The sequence below is a fragment of the Sceloporus undulatus genome, chromosome 3 (genome assembly GCF_019175285.1).
Source record: "Sceloporus undulatus isolate JIND9_A2432 ecotype Alabama chromosome 3, SceUnd_v1.1, whole genome shotgun sequence".
Lineage (NCBI taxonomy): Eukaryota > Metazoa > Chordata > Lepidosauria > Squamata > Phrynosomatidae > Sceloporus > Sceloporus undulatus.
In genome coordinates, this window is record NC_056524.1 from 191,638,960 (window position 1) to 191,661,100 (window position 22,141).

General features: G+C 41.8%; 1 protein-coding gene across 4 annotated transcripts in view; it reads left to right on the forward strand.

Annotated features, from left to right (window-relative positions):
• CTBP2 (C-terminal binding protein 2) overlaps positions 1 to 22,141 on the forward strand; it is a 276,513-nt gene that overhangs the window by 234,804 nt on the left and 19,568 nt on the right. For all 4 annotated transcript variants that reach the window (XM_042460080.1, XM_042460079.1, XM_042460081.1 and 1 more), the window contains one exon: positions 12,641 to 12,785. In XM_042460080.1, the coding sequence (XP_042316014.1) occupies positions 12,641 to 12,785 (145 nt within the window). The remainder of the gene's footprint in view (positions 1 to 12,640; positions 12,786 to 22,141) is intronic.

Sequence of the window (22,141 nt, forward strand, 5' to 3'; positions counted from 1 at the left end):
TACATGTTGATGGGGAATATAATGGATTGGATGATTCTAACTTTCATGCTCAATTGTATATCTTTACTCTTTTGGATCTTGTCTAGCTTTTTCATAGCTGCCCTTGCCATTCCTAGTCTTCTTCTGATTTCTTGGCTGTAGTCTCCATTCTGTTCAATGTTTGATCCAAGGTACAGGAACTCTTAACTATTTCAGTTGCCTCATTATCTAGGTTGGGTTTATGTAATGATCATTATTTTTGTTTTCTTTATGTTCAGCAGTAAACCTGCCTTTACACTTTCTTCTTTGACCTTTCTTAATAATTGTTCCAACTCTGTTTTCTGCTAGTAGTATGGTGTCATCCACATAAACTTGGATTGTTGATGTTCCTTCCTTTTATTTTCATTCCTCCTCCTTCTAAGTCTAAACCTGCTTTTCATGTGATATTTTCTGCATGTGAGTTAAACAAATAAGGTGATAAAATATCTGTCAGTAGCATCGCATTATGGTCACTATTTGGAAGAAACAAGTTACAAGTAAGATAACTTATAATGTAACAGGTTAAATAATGGTATAAGTAAGGTTTCAAAAGTAGCACAATGATCAGGATTAGGAGGGGTTCCTAATACCCTAGAGAACAGGGTCAGAATTCAAAATGATTGTTAACAGATTATAAACCTGAGCCAAAAATTAACAAAATTAATTTCAGCTGGGAGAAATTTAGGATACAGCATTGGGAAGTAAAAATGAAATGCACAGATATAGGATAGGTTATACCTGGCTTGATGGCAGTAAATGCAAAAGAGATCTAAGCATCTTAAGTGGACCACAAACTGAACATATTTCAGCAATTTGATGCAGCAGATAAGAAAGCCAATGCATTTTTAGCCTGCATCAACAGGAGTTTAGTGTCTAGATCAAGGGAAGTGATAGTACCACTATTCTGCTTTGGTCAGACCTCACCTGGAGTATTGTGTTCAGTTCTGGGCACCACAATTAAAGAAGGATGTGGACAAGCTGGAGCATGTTCAGGGGAGGGTAACTAAAATGGTGAAAGGTTTGTAAACTATGCCCTGTGAGGAGCGGCTTAGGGAGCTGGTTATGTTTGGCCTGGAGAAGGGAAGACTAAGGGGGTGACATGATAGTCATATTTAAATATTTGAAGGGATGTCATATTAAAGATGGCACAAGCTTGTTTTCTGCTGCTCCAGAGACTAGGACATTAAGCAGTGGATTCAAGCTACAGAAAAAGAGATTCTACCCAAACATTAGGAGGAACTTCCTGACAGTAAGAGCTGTTTGACAACGGAACACACTCCCTCGGAGGGTGGTGGAGTCTCCTTCTTTGGCAGTCTTTAAACAGAGGCTGGATGGCCATCTGTCAGAAGGAATACTTTGATTGTGTATTCCTGCATGCAGGGGGTTACAGAGGCCCCTCCTAACTCATGAGTCTGAGATCCGTGACCTTGAATATCTTCGGAGGGGTAACCTCCACTATGCTCAATGCCGTGTGCCCCATTCAAGCCTATTGGACCTGAATATGTGTGGGCCTCCATTTTCAGGTGGGGGGACGGAACGGATCCCCCACGAAAACGGAGGGCCAACTGTACACTAGTTGGCCCTTGAGGTCTATTCCAATTCTTTGAATTCTAACAAGGGGTGTGTTGGGGGGGTGCGACAAATTAATGTAATTTAAATTAAATTGTCATTTTCTGTTTTGTAATCCGCCTTGATTCCTTCGGGAAAAGGCAGAATATAAATAAAAAATAATTATTATATATATAAATGTATTTTTCAGGGTTATTTTAAGATGAATTTTATGCTGTTCTCCTATCATAAATCCTAAGGATATTTTAATAACAAAGCAGTAATAGGAAGTAATGAGTAACTGAACAAGTACATTTAACCTTTTAGTAAGTACATTTTAAATATTATAACAAGAACTACTTTTACAACACTATAACAAATAATAGAAATGAATTGATTTTAAAAAGTAAGTTTCCACTCTCTAGTCATGGTCAATCTGGGATTATACATGAAGGCAAATAAAATATAAAAGGTACAAGAAATTATTGCACTTGAAACAGTGAAGCCTGGGGAAATGGTGGGATAGGTTTCAGCTTCTTTCATCTGCCCACAACCTTTTCGATGTAAACATTATTCTTCCACTTATGTCTTTAACTGCTCAGACATAATAAATGCAGTTGCCTCCATGCTTCCTAGTCTAGTTTGGCCCTAACTCCAATCCCTAACTGCATATACATTGTGTGCTGTTAGAAGCACATGAAACTAATATGTCTGTTTCCAAAGTGAGAAGAGTACATTAGTCATATTTTTGGGTCTACAAGAGACATCTTTGGGACTAAATTTATAATTATGTGTATGCATGGTTCCTTATCCTGTTAGCATTATTTTCCCTTCATATTATTGTTGCTGTCTTGATACTCATAACCAATTAGGTACAGGGCTAGAATTGGGATTCCTGAACACAACTAAGGTTTCTTTGGTGACATCTCCTGATGCTTTTGATGGCTGTTTATGTTGATTAAACAGTCAGTGAGCCAGACTCATTCTGTTCTGAAACTGGCTGTAATTCCAGGCCTTCCCAAGACATTGTTTGGTGCTAAACACTGGCCCACATTACTAAGATGGGTTTTACTAAGATGGGCCTGGTGGTGCAGTGGGTAAATGCCTGTACTGCAGCCATTCACTCAAGACCACAAGGTTGCGAGTTCAAGACCAGCAAAAGGGCCCAAGCTCGACTCAGGCTTGCATCCTTCCAAGGTCGCTAAAATGAGTACCCAGACTGTTGGGGGCTAATTAGCTTACTTGCTAATTAGCTTACTTGCTGTTCACCGCTATGATCTTTGGAATAGCGGTATATAAATAAAACAAATTATTATTATTATTATTAAATTATTTTCCTGGTGGTAAATGTTGCAACAAATGGTATACAGCAAAGAAACAGTCCAGCCCTTTCACTGCTGGGGTCCAGCATCCTGGTCATAGCCAATAGTAGAACTGTATCCCTAAACAACTAATTCTTTCCAAACTATCCCTGAGTGGCAATTCACTGTAGCTCGCTATGGGTACCCTGGGCTGATGTGCCCTGAGTGAGGTTAGTGGAAAGTGGACTCTCAAGGTTATATAATGTGGAAGCAAAGAAAGAAAATCCAAGCATGCAAGTCTGATTAATTGCTGCCTCTCACAGATATGAGAGCTGTGCAAGATGGTTAATAACAGAAGAAAAATTCACTTCCTCAGTTCTCAGCCTCCCTATGTTTTCCCAGCCTCAGACTGCCAAGCTAATGCAAAAGATATCAGACAAAGTCACTAATATAAATTAACGCATAACCTGGACAGCTGTTAATATTTGGCCATTATGCTAACCAGGACTCCAAAACCCACTATACTCATGGATTGAAAAAATGACTAATCTTGTTAGGTAAGCATTAAACTATGTAGGTAAGAAGGAAGACGTTAATGGCAGTGATTTGGCTGATTCAGGTGCTATGTATCTTGTTTTCAGTTCATTTGTGAGCAGTAACAAAACAGCATGTGCCCATGAATGGATTTAGCTATTCTGGACTGATCGATTCTCTTAAATGATACAAAATCAATAGATGAAAGCAAAAGCATTAATGCATAAAAGTAGATCAAATAAACTTGGATTTCATCTAAACATTAGATTACTGTTTTCCAGGAACTCTTTGAACCTTTCTCAGCTAGAGATCCTATTGAGGAGACTGGTAAATTACAGGAATAGAAACTATGCCTTGTGTTTGATGCCAGAATAAACAGCTTGGGGAAGCAACCTAAGATCCAAACTAGATGTTACACACAGGAATGTGTAACATTCCCCCAATCTCTCTTTTTTTTTTAACCCATCTTTTAGGCAGGGGGCAGGAGCAATATAGGCAAGGAGGTACTTAACCCCTTTCCCACTGACTTTTTTCTGCTTATAATTTATGGACTGCCTGGCCAGATCACACCAGAGGTCTGTCTAGTCCATCGTTCTGTTCACAGAATGGCCAGCCAGCTGCCAAATCTGTCAGCAAGCCACAAATACAACTGCACCCCCTTGTCTTGTATTTCTCCAGCAGTTGACATACAGAGACATACTGTGTCAGATGCAGAAGGTGAAATCAACTCCTGCCATTATCCTCTTCTCATCACAGAATCCTAAAATTGTGTTGGCATAGTTTTAAAGTCACAGTGGGTATTCAAAGAGTGTTTCACACAGATGTCTGTGGAACATCTAATTTGATCTTAAGGTAATTACATTGCCATAGTGAACAGAAATATTAAAGAGACCCTGAAGATTAGAAAATCAAAAACTTTGGAGGATGTACAGTGGGCCCTTGGTATCTCCACTCCACCATGCTAACCCACTGGGTGACCTTGGGCAAGTCACACTCGTAGACTCAGAGGAAGGCAATGGCAAACCCCCCTCTGAACAGATCTTGCCAATAAAACTCTGTGATTTGTTTGCCCTAGGTTCACCATAAGTCAGAAAGGTCTTGAAGGCACATGCCAACAGCAAGTAAAATGAAGTCCCTTATATAAAATGGCAAAAACAAGATTTGCTTTTTGGATTTTTAAAAAAATATATTTTCAAGCACCAGTGCAGGATGAATGACTGGCAGTCTGACAATCTTTGGGGCCTGGCTTCATTCCTCTCCCTGACTTTTCCATGCAGAGGTGAATAAGGAGAAAGAATCAAAGCCAGCTGTTCACTTGCCTGGCTCCTGCAAGTGTCAGTGAACACATGATGTCTTTTTCTGCTACTTGTCATCCATAGTAGGATGATAGCCAGCACAAATCCCCATCGCTTCCTCTGATCAGCGATAGGAGAGAACAGTAGAGATTTCTATAGGGAATAGCCAAAAAGACAAACAGATTGGTCCTTGAACAGATCAGACCAAGATCCTCCTTGGAGCCAAGATAATCAAATTGAGGCTGTCATACTTTGGCCACATAATAAGAAGACATGAATCACTAGAGAAAACAATAACACTAGGAAAGGTAGAGGGTAGAAGAAGGAGGGGAGGACCTCATGCCAGATGGGTGGACTCAAGGGGGGGGGCAGACATGGGTTTTGCTGGATCTGAGCAGAGCAGTGGAAGAAAGTCTTGGAGGTGTCTGATCCACAGGGTCATCATGAGTCGGGTTCAACTCAAAAGCACCCAACTACAACAACAAACTCCTGAGACAGAAGGCAGTGGGCCACGGGCCATATTAGGGTTAGAAGCTGAAGGTTCCTACTGGCCCTTTCTGTTTAGTAGGGATGGGCAGCTGTTGCAAGGCTGGGAGCCACTTTCTAACTGCTCAAGAGCTACGCTTTCTGTTTTTTACTTGTGGATGTTTAAAAATACATATATGTAAAAAGATTAAAAATCATCTGAAATTATTAACTTGATTTTTTTTACCCTATTCAATTGAATTTAACTCATATGCTGTTGACTTCTGATGTTAATAATAATAAGAAGAAATTTTATTTGTATACCGTTTTTCCCTAGATCAAAACAGTTTACAGACTATAAAACTATTAAAAACATCTCATAAAAATAGATAAAAACAAGTACAGGGGTACCCCGGGTTACGAAATTAATTCGTTCCGCCGCCGCGTTCGTAACCCGAAAAGCTTTCGCAAGCCGAAAACCCATAGGCGCTAATGGGGAAAAGCCGCGATTTGGTGCGAAAAAGCGCCGAAAAGCACCAAAATTTATTTCGTAACCTGAAATAACCTTCGTAACCCGGAACAGTTTTTTTCAATTGATTTTTTTCGTAACCCGGAAATTTCGTAAGGCGGCTCATTCGTATCCCGGGGTACCACTGTAATACAATTATACAAATACAATCAGTCATAGGGTAAGGCAGAGAATTGATGGCATCAAGAGCGCTCAACTTCATTCCTGGGGGGGGGGGGGCTTGGCAAAAAAGAAAGGTTTTAAGCCTCTTTTTAAATGTTTCTAGGGGGGTCATGAGATGGAGCTCCTTGGGGAGACTGTTCCAAATCCGCGGGGCCACCACTGAAAAGGCCGTCTGGGATGTTGTTTTTGTTTTTGTTGTGTGGCGACCCTCAGGCAAACCTATTACAGGGTTTTCTGTGACTTACCCAAGAATACTGTATTTTAAAAATACAAATTGACAATATGAAATGTCCTATTATCTATAGGATAAGATGGGATATAAATAAAGAAACAACAATAATAATAGTTTTTTGTGGGTTTTTCGGGCTATATGGCCATGTTCTAGAAGAGTTTCTTCCTGATGTCTGAAGATGCTAGACACAGATGCTGGTGAAACGTCAGGAAGAAACTCTTCTAGAACATGGCCACAGAGCCCGAAAAACCCACAAAAAACTATGGATGCCGGCCATGAAAGCCTTTGACTTCACAATAATAATAATGTAGTGTGTTTAGTTCATTTTTCAATTGAGCCTAGCTCATTAAGCACATGTCATTAAAAAAAATGAAATAAGGCTTTGGGCGCTACATGCCCTCTCATGTATAATAAATTAAAACAAGAAAGGGAGCTGCCTAAAGACAGTTTGGTTGAGCCACTGTTCTGTATCCCTCTTGTTCCTTAGTCTTCTTTGTTTCTGCCACCTCCAGCCAACCCTACTGGCCTGGGAAATTTCCTTTCCTTTTCTTTCCTGTATTGTACTATCTCTTGCCTAGAGGAATTCTGATTTCTGAAAACCTGGGAATATTGAAAGCATAATCAATATTTTGGCCCAGAACATTGTTATCAGTGGATGACTTTGAACAAAGAAAGACAAGCTGAAAGGTTGTTCACAAGGAATACCACGTAGAACCAGATCCTTTGGGGTGACTAGAAGACTTGAATCCAAATCTCTTAGAAATTAACATAAAGAGGAGGGGGTGAGAGAGGCGAAAATGACAAGATCAAAAATGAGTGGGTGGAGGTGGCAGGCAAATCCTTAAAAGGCTTACTGTCACTCATAGCTCAGTCTGTCCTCAGGATGCTCACGACTTAAGGAATTATCCCTCAGTAGGACAGACTTCAGTGCTAGTTTAAAATAATCGGCAGTAAATAGCCTGGTCAACTCAAATGTAAGGTTGTATTCATGAAATCTCAGCCTACTCATTGCCTGCTTGCAGCATTTTCTACTCTCAAGCTGTGTTTACACTTGGTGTGGAATAATGAGGGCAAATATAACTTTACTCTTAGTGACTCTCTGGCAGACAGTATAAATCTATGCATTAGAGTGTAAATCCCGCAGGGGCATGTAGGGCTTTCTGAGCCGTAGTATCCAGTCACATGAGGCCAATTGGATGTCACAGGCTGTTGTCTTATCTCTCCCTCCTCATTCTCTTACCCAGTGTCTGGAAACATCATCTTTCTCTCCTCAGCCATCTTCCAGCATCACATCATAACCTTTTTCAGATACAAATCCTGCCTTGCATTTTTCTCATTTCACATTTCTCATCATCTCATGCCAACATTATAATACAACATAATGCACTAGACTGTGAGGAAGCAAACTATGGCTCAGTGATGGTTGTTGAGCAGCTTACAGTGATGCCTGGCTAAGAACTGAGCACTTTAACAGCCAGCTGGGGAGTAGGGGAAATGATACAGATGGAGAGAAATGCCTCAAATTTTCAAGTTAAGACAATTCATAATACTCAACTTATACTAAAACATTAGGATATATAAGACTTTAATTAAGTGACATACATTAGCCAGAATTCTCTTAGGGACATACATACGTCTGAGTGCCTCTTGTGCAGAAGTCTTTTTTTTTTTTAGCATGGGGGGGGGGTTGCTATTCACTTCTCTGAAGCTGCCCTCCACAGCCAGGATCAGAGAAGCTGGATGCAAAATGATGACATCAGTACTGAAATCCAACCGGGGTCATTCAGTCAAATTAACTAAGTAACCCCTCCTGGCCAGACCCACTCACCCACATTCACCTGTACTCCAGTTGCTGGCAGAATGGATCGCATTTTCCCCATGCAGTGGATGCCCAATAAAGTAGGCTGGGTAATGGAGTCAAAATTGTAACAATAGTGTCAAAATCATGATAAGTAGTGACCATGAATGTGGAATAGTTACCTAAGTTTACTCATCCATAACTGTTTCATATTCACTCTCACTACATAGTCACAATTGTAACACTATTGCTGTGATTGTAAACACACACACACACACACACACACACACACACTCTATTTTGCCGGACGATACTTCCATCGATTGGAGTTCAGGTAAATGACATTTATGTCAGGTTTGAAGTGGGTAGTCAGGCCAGGAGAGGTTACTTAGTTAAGTAAAATTAACTTAGTAGCTGGTAGAGAATGTTATTTCTTCATTTATATCTCTCCTGTTCTCTAATACTGGGACTCAAGACAGCTTAAAAAATATTTAAACCAATGCAAATTAAAATAAATACCAAAATGTCAATAAAATATGTACATAAATTATTTTACAATGCAGTCAAATAATCCATAGAATTCAGAACATTTATAATCTTTTAAATGACAGAAGATAAAAATTGGCAAGACAGTACACTATTGAAAGCTCTTTGCAGTCATTTTTAAAAGCCTGTGGAAATACAGTAGAGTCTTGGTTAACCGACCTTCGGTTAACCAACACTCTGGATTATCCGACGCCCCTCATTCCCTACTTACCTTCGCTGAGTCCTTTCCTGCCCTGCCTCCCTTCCCTTCCCCTCAAAGGACTCCGAAGAGCCCTTTGGCGTAAAGGGGAGGTCCGGGAAGAGGAGGACTGGCCGTGGAGCCCACTGAGGGAGAGGGCAGGCCTGGGAAAGAGAGATCTGGGCCCATGCCGAGGCCTCTCCCTCCCGGCTTCTCTTTCCTCTCCCCGAACGGACTCTCAGGAGTCCATTTGAGGGGAGGAAAGACTCGGGTGCTCAGCCTGGCTTGTCCTCCGCGGTCACGGAGGACAGGAAAGGGCCAAGGATGCAGCCTCCTCGAAGAGGCTGCATCCTCGGCCCAGGCTTGTCCTCCCTTGGGAGGGAAGGGGCCAAGCCCCGCCGGCGCTAGCTTTCCCTCAGCTGGAGAGCTGAGGGAAGCCAGGCCGCTGAGGAGGGGACTCTGGCCTTGGCCCAGTCCCCTCCCCGGCAGCTTGCTTTCCCTCGGCTGGAAGGGGCCTCCGTGGAGCTCCCTTCAAGCAGAGGGAAACCTCATTGGATTAGCCAACATTTTTGGTCATCTGACAATCAGTCGGTCCCGTTTATGTCGGATAATCAAGACTTTACTGTAGAAGTTTTCATTTGCAGTCATCCCAGTCTCTGTAGAGAAGGAGTTCCAAAATAGTTCCCAATTGTCTTCTTGTGCTGTTTATGCCCAAATACAGAGAACATAAATGTTTTACAGTAGATTTTCCCAGCGTGGTGCCATCACTAGAATGGCATTTTCAGTCCAACAAATCTAAGAGATACTAGTTAGGAAAGGCTGTCTAAGGACATGTCTATACAGGCCAAACAAGTGTCCCCCCCCCACACACACACACATTGACCTGTCTTCAAGATGCAGGGGCAAATCTCTGATTCGAGTATGGACTGTTTTCACAACATAGAGCAAGTTCTGCACTTAATCTGCCTATCCATCTCTTAAACAGTTTTTTTTAAATTTACCTTTTGCTCCAGATTTTGTAGGAAAATCCAGAGCACTCTGTAAGATGCCAAGCAATTGTCTACACATGTCCCCCATTGTGCCGCCTGCCACTGCTGGTGTAAGTTGCTCCAAGACCACAATGAAGCTCTCAGCCATGTGATGGATGCTGGACACCTCATTTCTAAATTTGGAGGATGTGACTTGCTGGCGACACAGTGGAGACATTTGTGTAGACAGCTGCCTGTTGTTGCCACAGAGTGCAAAGGTAGTAACTACAGGAATATGCAACAGCTTCCAGGCCAGACTACTCCAGGAGCAGGTGTAGATGAGGTATTGAGGTACATTGGCTAACATATGTGTGTTTCCTCTATTCCATATTATACAAGCCCTTCTAAAGACAGGCCAAGAATGGTGGAAAACCTGCTTTCCACATGTGGTAGACTGGCAAATCCATAGAGTGTTGGGGACTACCAGTATGCACACATGTGTTTCACCAGAGACCCTTGCAACACACACATCCAGAAACGTTTAATCTTAACAATCTACAGGCTGAAAGGCAGAGCATAGAGAGGTTGGATTATTCCAAAGGTGTTCTTAGAACTTTGTTTTAAAAAGAAATGGGTTCACAAAAAGTGAACATGTGAAAGGCATTCCTCTAGTGAACTGATAAGTTTGACAGACCAAAGGAAAGCAACAGACTCAAGGACATAACTATATTTTGTACACGTGAATTGCTCCAAGAGTTCAGAGAAGTAGCATGCTTATGAGGTGGGTGGCAACACTGTACAGCATGGTAAGCTAAAGTGATAGAGTCCATATCAAATGATATCAAGCTATTACCATGTCCATAAGTTTTTGGAGGCCATGGCATTACTTCAGGTGGTACACAGGTTTCCAACTAATTCCTCATAGGGTCTTTTCTTTCAGTATACTGCTCTCAAACTCACTGCATGTGGCTCAAGGAGAACAAGAAAAAGAAACTTGTTATCTTAAAGAACAAACACTGAGATTTTCCCTCGTACTGTAGATTCTAAAATATGTTCAAAAAGTGGAAGGCTGTTAGATAAAACAGACACTTGCTAAGCTAGCCATGTGTATTTACTTAAGAGGTTTGGCTATACCGGTAGCAGATGTGTTTAACAAACAGGGCAGTCTTGGTCTGAAGGATTCCAGTGATTATTCAGAGTGAAACAAGTTTCTTATTCCAGGTTTTCTAGAACAATTTCATCTTCCTTCCACTTTGCTGAGTTCAAATCTTAAGAAATGAAATCTGTTTTCTGGGCTGGAGAAAGAGGCAGAGGAGACATCTGAGAAAAATTCATCTAGCCATATTCTTCATCTCTTTTCAAGCAAAAAAGAAAGCCTGCCATTTCACAGCATGATCTCTTTTTAGCTCTTCTGATACACTATGAAACTTACCAGTTCTTAAAGTAATATATATTTGTGGATTTTCTCATATCCTAGGGGATAACATAAAAAAGCTAGAGTAATCTCCTGGCTGATAGAGGAAACCGGAGGCGAGTTGTACTCTCATTCTGCTACAAGGCTCTTGGGGAGGCACATCTATCTTTTTAGTATTTTTGAAGAGAAGCATTTGAGATGTATTAGCTGGCAATGAATGTTTGGTGGTTGTTGGCCTATAAAGAATCATGTATTGGCCAGCATTGTTTAGATGAATACAGACTCTGTGTGGGGATGTATACTCCACTCAGAACATTTAAGTTATAATGCTTGAGTGGGCTAGCTTGAGCCTTCCAGACCTTGTGCATTACAGATCCCACAGTTCCTTACCCAGGATCATTTCAAGTGGGCCTGATGGAAGTTGTGCCCTAAAACTTCTGAAGACACACAGTCTAATACAAAATTAGAACTAGAAGACTGTTGGATGGCATAGGGCCAAAAGGCAAAGTGTTGATATAGTGTCCAAAGGAGGGCGACTAAAATGGTGAAAGGTCTGGAAACCATGCCCTATGAGGAACGCCTTAGGGAGCTGGGGATGTTTAGCCTGGAGAAAAGAAGGTTAAGAGGTGATATGATAGCCCTATTTAAATATTTGAAGGGATGTCATATTGAGGAGGGAGCAAGCTTGTTTTCTGCTGCTCCAGAGACTAGGACCCGGAGCAATGGATGCAAGCTGCAGGAAAAGAGATTCCACCTCAACATTAGGAGGAATTTCCTGACAGTAAGGGCTGTTCGACAGTGGAACACACTTCCTAGGAGTGTAGTGGAGTCTCCCTCCTTGGAGGTCTTCAAACGGAGGCTGGATGGCCATCTGTCGGGGATGCTTTGATCTGGATTTCCTGCATGGCAGGGGGTTGGACTGGATGGCCCTTGCAGTCTCTTCCAACTCTATGATTCTATTCTATGACTCTATGATTCTGGAAAAATACATCATACCAATACAAAATATAAAAATACAAAGTCAAGGCAAATACTGACCAGATATTCAAATCATAGGATGTGAAAGCAATGTTTTACAAAATAACTAGCTTTCTGAATCTCTCTGCAGTAATTAGATCTGTGATAGAGAATTGTTCCAAAGGCCGGTATGAAATTGTAGAGGCATTAATATATCTGTTGTGGTAATGAAAAGCAAATAGCAAATTAAGTGTCTCTATAGTGTTCATTTTTAGAGTGTCTGATTTTAACAATAAGTTTCTACATAAAGCAAGGGACCACACTGATATATTTCAGTTTTCGATAGAGTGCAAAGAACATGTAAATTCTTATGCTTATGATTTTCACTTAGGCAATTACCCCCTTTTCACCAAAGAACTCTCAATGTGTAAGCCTTCTGTCCTCAAATGAGGATTCGCCCTTCAGTGCAAAACCCCTTATGTAAATGCTGAGCCTTGTCCACATATATGCTAGAATTCATTGCTTTCATTGCTGCTTTGTGAGTCTCTGAGCATTTGATCAGATTGAACCATGTGCCTTACTAGATACTTGCTTATGAGTCATCACTAGACTTCAGCAGCTGTTACTGGAACATGTTCATCTGTTTTACTAATGACTATGATTTCCTTCTTTTTGTGTCTGTGTGTGTCTGTTAGGTTTTAAACGAAGCTGTTGGAGCAATGATGTACCACACTATCACTCTCACCCGGGAAGACCTAGAGAAATTCAAGGCCTTACGAGTCATTGTTCGGATAGGCAGCGGTTATGACAACATAGACATCAAAGCTGCAGGGGAACTTGGTATGTTTAGATTCCACTCCAGTAGAACTGCTTAACCAAGCTGTTGGTTTACTTAAAAGTAAAACAAATTACATTTTTGTTTAATTGTTCCAATCCTGTGTATAGCCTGTTTTGTGTGTGTGTGGAATTTTTTTATTTTTTTATTTTTGGTAGGAGTAGCTTCCTGTATACAAAGACACAGCTTTATTTTATTTTACTTGATATGATACAGCTGTTCCACAGTCCGTGTGGGAGTTCCACTGCAGATACACAGTTAGATGTACCTAAGGGCTTCCCTTTTCTCTGTTTTATATTACATGAACTAAATCAAATGTTTTATGAGGTTGTAATATGAACATCATGCAAAATAATCTTCTAACTCAGATAAAAAACAGCAGTTGAATTACAACATGATAGCATCCAACATACTGCTACCGCAGCTCATTATTTTGGTGTTTGTGGAGGTTGGAATTCTGTTCTGACCAGATAATGGAGATTATCACATGGGGAAAAGGATGTCCTTATCTCGTCCTTTTTCCATGAAGGACTTTGAAACAATGTCACGCTTATCCCTTCATTGTCCCATCTGTGAAATGGAATTCTCCTGTCATTTTGTATTAATGGGAGTTTCTGTTATTCAAAAGTGACAGGACAATTCAACTTTATGACAGGATAAGCATGACATGTGTGAGTCTTTCGTGTGATTGCGCATAAAGGACAGGAGCGATCCCGTCCTTTGTCACCCTGTCTGATAATCTCCAAGGAGCAAAATCCCTCCTCCCAAAAGAACCCATCTTGTAAGCAGTGCAAAACCAAGCCCTGCTTACCCACAAAATGGCAATTTCCATGTTGTCATAGAGGGTGGAGGAATCAGCGAAGATGTGTCCAGCTATTTTCTATAGAAAATACACTACAACAGCCATCTGCAGGGATCTTCAGAGAACCCCCAGAGGTTCTTCCTGTCTCTGATAATACAGAAATGGTTGTAGCAGAGGAAGGGGGCTATGTTGCTTACAAGGTAGCCACATGTAGAGCACATTACAGAAGACAAGTCATGAGGTTACCAGCACATGTATTAAAGTTTTCAGGCCCCCTGGCTCCAGTGAGGGTCACAGCTGGCATATCAGCCGAAGCTGATAACAAGAACTCCTGGCCATCACATCTATCTGAGTTGACATTTGAAGGGACATATCAGGAGCACTCCCAAGCTTTAGGGGAAGTGTGACCACTTCCAGGATTGGTTGACATATCTCCATATCCAGATTAGGGGGCCCAACAACGAGTACCTCCATCTTATCTGGATTCAGTTTTAGTCTGTTTTTCCTCATCCAGTCCATTATCACCGTAAGGCATTTATTCAGAAGAGAGATACTATCCTTAGTCAGTGCTGTAGTCTGAAGCATGGAGAGATATATCTGGGTAATCAGCATATTGATAACACCCCGCCCCATGTCTCCGGATGATCTCTCTCCAACAGCTTCATGTATATACAGTGTGCCCGCGTTATAGACTGGCGCGCTTTACACAGACTTGAGCAAGGGGCGGTGCGTCCCATTCAGATGAATGGGGCACGCGCCCATGGCACCCTGCACACTCCCGCACCACCGCGCATGAGCCCCATTCAAATGAATGGGGCTCCAGCATAGGCGGAATTCGCCTTATGCGGGGGGGGGGGGGTCCGGAACGGATCCCCTGCGTAAGGCAAGGGCCCACTGTATTAAATAGCATTAGGGACAGGATGGCACCTTGAAGGACACCAGATTTAAACTTTCTTTTGGAGGAGGAACTGTCCCCAAGCATCACCATCTGGAATCTGCCCAGGAGTAGGATTGGAATTACTGCAATGCAGTGCCCCTGACTCCCAATTCTCCAAAGTGTTCCAGAAGGATACCATGGTCGGTGGTATTGAAGGCCGCTGAGAGGTCCTGAAATACCAACAGGGTCACACTTCCACTGTCAATACCCACATGAAGATCATCCACTATACCCATCCATCCATCCATCCATCCATCCATCTCAATTCCATATCCTGCCCTAAAGCCACTTTGAAATGGATCCAGATAATCTGTTTCATCCAAGACTATTTGGAGTTGAAGGGCAACTGTCCTCTCAATCACTTTGCTCAAAAACGGAAGGTGTGAGACTGACCTGTAATTATTCATGTCCAAGGGGTCTAGGGAAGGCTTTTTCAGAAGCGGCCTTACTACCACTTCTTTTAAACAAGATAGAAACTGGCCCTCCCTATGGAGTTTATCACACTAGCGAGATTCCTTGGGAAAATGGGAGTTAAACTAGATTTAAACCAAAGAAAATCTGGAAATGCCCAAAGTTTATCACATAACGTAGCAGTTAACATGAAATAACGCGAAGATAATCTGAACGCAAAGTGGAGGAAACCGGCAGCTTTTTACTTTCAGAACAATCTGAAAGTAAAAAAGCTGCCCTTTTTCTCTGCTTTGCATTTGGATTAACTTCGCATTATTTCACTTGGGCAGTCCCTAGTGTGATAAACTAACTGAATTTGCAAGTTTGGTTTAAATTTGAATGTACTTTAAATTGTGTTTAACTCCTGTTTTCCTGCGGGATCTCCCCTAGTGTGAGAAAGCTCTAAGAGATGCATTGATAATGTGTCTCAGAAGCGTCACTGTTGCATTTCCACCTTGGACAATCAATAGGCAGGTCAAGTATTGTCTTCAGAGAAATAGTATTGTATGTGTGTTTTCTGTATATATTAAGGGCCACAAGATGGTTACATCAGGGAGGTTTACTTAAGTGGCCACTCCATCATGAAATGGCTACAGGTGGAGAAATGGGGGGAAGCCATGAAGAAAGAAGGCTAAAAGTCTCACAAAACTACAAATTGCATTCCATAGCATTGAGCCGTGGCAGTAACAGCACTGTCAAACTGCATTAATTCTGCAGTCCATATGCAGTTCTCAACTGGTAGCTATAATATAGCTACACAAAAATGTCTTCTAGGACCAAGGTCTGATAGTATTTTTTTGCCTATGACTGGTTAATGATCGGCTCGTCCATTGTCAGATTCTCTATAGTTTAACTTCCCTTTTGTTGAAAAGCACGTAGACATTATTCCCTCAGTTTTATGTCTCTTACCACTAAAGTCTCTTGCTTCCTGACAACAAATGTAGAGCACTAATTATGTTATCCTTAACTAGATTTGAGAATTATAACATATTGGCCATTTCTGTCTGCTACTAAAAAGCTAGTGAGCTGTTTGCAACCAGCATCGTTAATTGTTTTACCACTAATGAGTACCACTGCATTAGCATATAAAATAAAATTGATCTTTATAGGGTGCCAGCTGTATGTGTTTGTCAATAGAGTGTCATTAGAGTGATTAATTGCTTCAGAGTACTTCATTGTAAATCTTAATAAAACTAAAGAAACACATATCCTTTGCAGCAGTGTTCTAAACAAGACACTTCCCCATATCATTTGCATAAAAATGTTCTCACTCATCTGGGAATTCTCTGCTGTTTTCTTTACAGCATGACATGACATAGAAATGTATAGAACAAGCAACTTCCTGGGAGACATTTTTTAAAAAAAGAAAAACCCTCTTGCATTATAGTCCCTTTGCATATTGTATTATGGTAGGATTTTTAATCCCATAACAGGGTCTCCATAGGGTCGCCATAAATTGGAAATTACTTAAAGGCACACAACAACTACTCCCAGGGTCACATGTTGTTGTAGAATCCAAATAGAAGTAGGTTTAGAATGTAAGTATTCTACAATGTTGTCCCCTGCACAGTTGTCAACAGTCACTTGAATCCTAGATCTGCTACTTAAGTTACATCTGTGTAACACCATAACTACACCTGGTCCAATCCCTCTCAGCGCACCTTATGAGCCAGCTATTGGATTGGAAGAAGGAAGTCCATTCAGCTTCCAACTGGGACATAAAGAAGTTGGCATTTCCACCCCCTCTCACCATAGAGCAAGGCTGCAACAAGGACTTGCAACAGGGATCATGCTTCTGATTGTCGCAGGCTCTCTTGCTGGTAGGAAGGTGGTAAAGTCATCCTTCTTGTGCCCCAGTTGGAAACTGAATGGACCAATTTTGCCCTGCTGGCTCTTAAAATAAGCTGTGTTGGTGTTTATGTAGGTTTCCAGTAAGACTGTATAATCATACTGAATAACAGACAAATTATGGATCCGTAACTCTAGGTTATGAATCAATAACTGTAATACTGAATACCATCCAGTGTCCCCAAATGCTAGCCCCTTGCTTTGTACTGGTTTGGGGTTTTCTTTAACAAACAGAAAAAGTGGATGGGACAAAAAAAATCTCAACAAATCTGTTCGGGTTGTTGTTGTTCCAGCCAATGAAAGATATGTGGACAAGAAATGTCCCTTGTTTTGACAAACCATGATGTAGTGAAGCAAAGTGATATACTCCATTCACCAATCAGTTGGCCCATTCAGGGAAAATCAGAATTTCTCCTGGTCAGGGTGACACACTGGAGTTTATAGAAGTCAGGGGTTACTTTGCAAAGCAAGAAGTGTGTGTTTTGTTTTGTTTTATCTAATTTTATTTTTGTTCATCTGGGAATTGATCCCTGGTCTCCAGAGTTTTAGTCCAACACTCAAGCCACTATGACACCCTGGCTTTCAAGTGTTTCTTTGGATATGGCTCTCAAATGTTTTTTTATACCCCACAATGTATTGGAGTTCTCATTGGGGTCAGAAAATATCCTACATTTCAAACAAGGTATGTCTTACTAACTTATTTCAAGAAGGTACCGGTACTTAAAAGTAATGAGGAATTCCTTTAGAATATATATTTTGAAGGGCTTGTTCCCTATCTGTCCTCCCAACACGCACTGGCAAGGAGGAGCAACCTCCGGTCCTCCAGATGTTGGTGAATTCAAACTCCCACCAGCTCTGCAAGTTGTGCTTGTAGTTGCATTAATATGCAACAATGATTGGCATTCTGTTAGTGAATCCCAAGGGCATAAGTCACACTTAGGATATCACAACTTTTTGTTTTATATTTCAGAGTTAGGATTCTGTACTGGTTCTGCAACAACCAACTTTCCAGTCCCCACCCCCTTGGGGTCATTTCTGTGTTATGGGAAAACAGGGTGATCAGCATGACGCACCCAGCTATTTTCTTGTAGCTGGACACACTGCAAGAATGTCATCTGAGAAGACCTGGAGGTCTCTGCAGATATCTGTCGCAGCATGTACAGTTACAAGAAAATATCCATGCTCATTCTGCCTCAAAACAACATGGAAATGGCCATTTGGAGGAGGTGCTGTTTACAAAGTGAGCATTTGGAGATGGCATTGGTGGACATAGCTACAAAGATGTTGCTGCATCATACATGTACATCTCCAAATACAGGATCCCTGCCCTTGTATTTTTAAGGAGAGAAAAGAAAACACACACATACACATAAAGAACTGTACCTCAGTGCAACCCTTGACATCCTCAATTAAAAATCCTTAGGAAAAGACCATGAAAAGTGTTACATGTCAGAACTGGCATTCGTATTCTGGATGTACCGTTGTTCTGACTGATTAAAAAACATCTCTGTGTACAGTGATGCAACATTAAAACAAAAAGTCCATTGGTGATAAAAAAGAAATGTCTATTGCTGTCAGAGGCTTTTGGGTTTTTTAGATGTACATATCACAGTTGCATCTTGTTTTTCTCCTTTTTGTTGGTATGTAGCCCACAGCAAACTTTTGATGGCTATTAATAGTTATACATTTACTTGACTATTCACGTGATTTTCATATTACCTCCAGCTCTCTTCATCTGCTTACTGCCTCGTATGATTTCAGGAAAGTTTGCTGTTATGAGAGAAATTCCAAAATAAACAGAGCTTTTCAATGTATGTAGTGTAATAATATATAATGTGATGCATGTCAAACAAAGTTCTTGGGAGAGACTTGCGCTCAAGTCCCTGACTAGTTTATTTGATGACCTGTATGCAATGGTTGGGGGTAACTTGTCCATGTTCCCCTCAACTGTGTGGAGCAAGGGTGATATAAGAAATGTATGCTGTTTGTTGTGGGTCTTCAAGTCATTTCCAACTCACGGCAACCCTAAGATGAACCTATCATGGGGCTTTCTTGGCAAGATTTATTCAGAGGGCATTTACCATTGCCTTCCCTTGTAGCTAAGAGCATGCAATTTGCCCAAGGTCACCCCATGGGTTTCATGGCCGAGCTGAGAATCAAACCCTGGTCTCCAGACTCATAGTCCAACACTCAAACCACCACTACACAGCACTACAAAGCATTATATTCAGTGTTTTATTAGCAGCATTTTTTGAAATTGCTCCCCTTCTATTCTCTAAGGTTGTTGTATCTCATATTGTTGTAATAAAATGGGTTTTGCTTCTGAAGCGCTGCAAACAGATGGAGGGTAAGATGGTGGTGGCATTGTTCTCCGAGTAACTAGGACATGATTTTGTGGGTCTGGGGAGGAAAATGTGCTGATGTCTTCTTTCTTTGGAATCCTGGCCTCACAAGATTCAATTAACTTTGAGTAAACATTGTTACACTTTGCCAAAGCTGCTTACACGTCTTAACCCTGCCCTAGTAGCATACATGGCTAGGCATTACCTTGTGAGAGCAATGCAAGACATCTTCTTGCACGTAGGCAAGTCAGGGAAGGAAAGGAGCTTCCTTTTGCTGTCTTAAGATGAGAATACTCTAAATGGGACACACATAGAAAGATGTACAGGATCTGGTCTAAGAGCTTCCATTTAATCTTTTCAATAAGGATGGGCAACTGTGGAAGGCTAGGGGTCCATAGTAGCTCACTCAGATACTTTATAGGGCCACACACTTCCCTACCATCACTTTCCTGTAAACAAAATCCTTTTTTTAAATTATTTTTGGCATCAAATATCCTTATGAGGGGCATTTTCACCATGTTTGGAGTCACTATAATCACAAGGAGGCCTTTTTTAACAATAGGGAATGAGAGGAAGAGCCAGTGTGGTGTAATGGTTTGAGTGTTTGGCTACAACTCAGGAGACCAAGGTTTGGTTCCCAGCTTGTCCATGAAACCCACTTGGGCAAGTCACATGTTCTCAGACTCACGGGAAGACAATGGCAAACCTCTTCCAAAGAAATTTTCCAGGAAAACCCCATGATAGAAAACCCCAGGAAAACCCTAAGTCTTAGGGTTGTCATAAGTTGGAAATGGAAATGGCTTGAAGGCACACAACAACAAGTAAAATGGTGTCCCTTATATAAATGGCAAAACCAAGGTATGAGATGAAGTCACTTCCCATTCACTGTCTGTTGCAAAGAAAGCCTGTCCTGGGCCTAAATTGGCATGGGAACTGCAAAACATGGTGGGAATGCTTTGTAGTGGTTCCGTTTCTTCCTCTCAGGTAGATTCCAGGGGGTGATGCTCAAGGACAGTTGCTCTTCAAAAACAGAGCTTAATTGTGGCGTCCCTCACGGCACCATCCTGTCCCCGATGTTATTCAACATCTATATGAAGCCACTGGGAGAAATCATCCGTAGACATGGAGCGGGGTGTTATCAGTATGCTGATGACACCCAAATATACTTCTCCATGTCTTGGTCATCAGCAATGACGACAGATGGCATTTCTCCCCTCGGTCAATGTCTTGCAGCAGTAATGGACTGGATGAGAGAAAACAAGCTCAAGCTGAATCCAGACAAAACGAAAGTACTTACGGTAGGGGCCCCCAAACCAGGTATCAGGCCGCATAACCTCAAGACTTGATTTTTGCAATGCGCTCTACATGGGGCTACCCTTGTGCCTAGTCTGGAAACTTCAACTGGTACAGAATATGGCAGCCAGATTAATTACAGGAACAACTAGGAGTGACCACATTACACCAATATTGAAATCACTCCACTGGCTGCCTATTTGTTTCCGGGCACAGTACAAGGTGTTGGTCATTACCTTCAAAGCCCTCCATGGCTTGGGCCCAACCTACTTAAGGGATCGGCTTCTTCCGTATAATCCGCCCCGTACTCTCAGGTCCTCTGGGAGGAATTTGTTGTAGTCCACAAAGACCAGATTGACGGCAACCTCCCATAGGACTTTTTCTGCAATCGCTTCCACTTTATGGAATGGCCTGCCAGATGAGATCCGTCAAATTGCCAACCTAGAGAGCTTCAAGAAAGCTGTCAAGACGGATCTCTTCCGGCAGGCCTTCCTGGAATAGAACCCAGCCATGTAACATTCCCCCCACAGACATATATAAGCGAAGACTCTGCTCACCGTTATTTTATTATTGTATTATTGTTTTTAGATTTTAATCATTGTAATTTTAATGGATAGAATTGTTTAATCCTTTTTTAAGGGGGGGAATTGTATATATTGAATTTTTTTAAGGTTGTACGCCACTTTGATTGTGGTAACAAAAAGCCGGATATAAATTAAAGTTTTATTTATTTATTTATTTATTATAGGTGCATTACAGACCGCCCCTTTGGGGCGGCCTGTAGGCGCTGCTTTTCCCGCCAGATTGGGGCCTCAGCTGTCAGAACGGCAGCCTCTGGGGCCCCGATCCACTGCTTTCCAGGCCGCAGGGAAGCGGCAAAAGGCCACTTCTCCGCGGCCTGGAAAGGGATGTTCTTCGGGCTTCAAGCCCCAAGGACCTGCTGGCGGCGGGGAGGAGGAGAAGGGGGCCGCTCTAGGCACCCTCACACGGTGCAAAGACGTCACGTCCGCGCCACCTCGTTTGGAGGCGGCGTGTTTGTGACATTGTAATGGTGGCCCCCGTGTGGAACGGGCGCCGCCATTTTGTACAGACTCGATCCGTACTAGGGTTAGGGGCATCCGTACTATTACGCCTGTGCAGAACGGTCCATAGGCTGCCGATTAGCCTCCGGGCACAATACAAAGTGTCGCTTATTACCTATAAAGCCCTACATGGCCTGGGCCCGAGTTACTTAAGGGAACGCCTCTCCCTACATAATCCGCCCTGCACTCTCAAGACATTGGCACAAAAATATTAGAACACCCCAAAACCAAGTTGAAAACCACCTCTTGTAAAATGTTTTCTGCGATGGCCCCTAGACTTTGGAACAACTTATCGGAAGAGATCCGTCTCATACCTTCTTTGGAAGTCTTCAAGAGGGCATTGAAGACGGATCTCTTCTGGCGGGCCTATCCAACGGATCTCCTCTAATCTGATTTTGAACATCTGAATATGATGACTCGATTGTTACGACTGTGAGCAATACTGTAACAACTCTTCCCCTTTTTATTTTTGATTGATGTATTTTGTATGCATTTTATGATGTTTTTACTGTTGTAATCCCGCTTCGATCCGAAGGGAGAAGCAGGAAATATAAATATATTATTATTATTATTATTATTATTATTATTATTATTATTATTATTATTA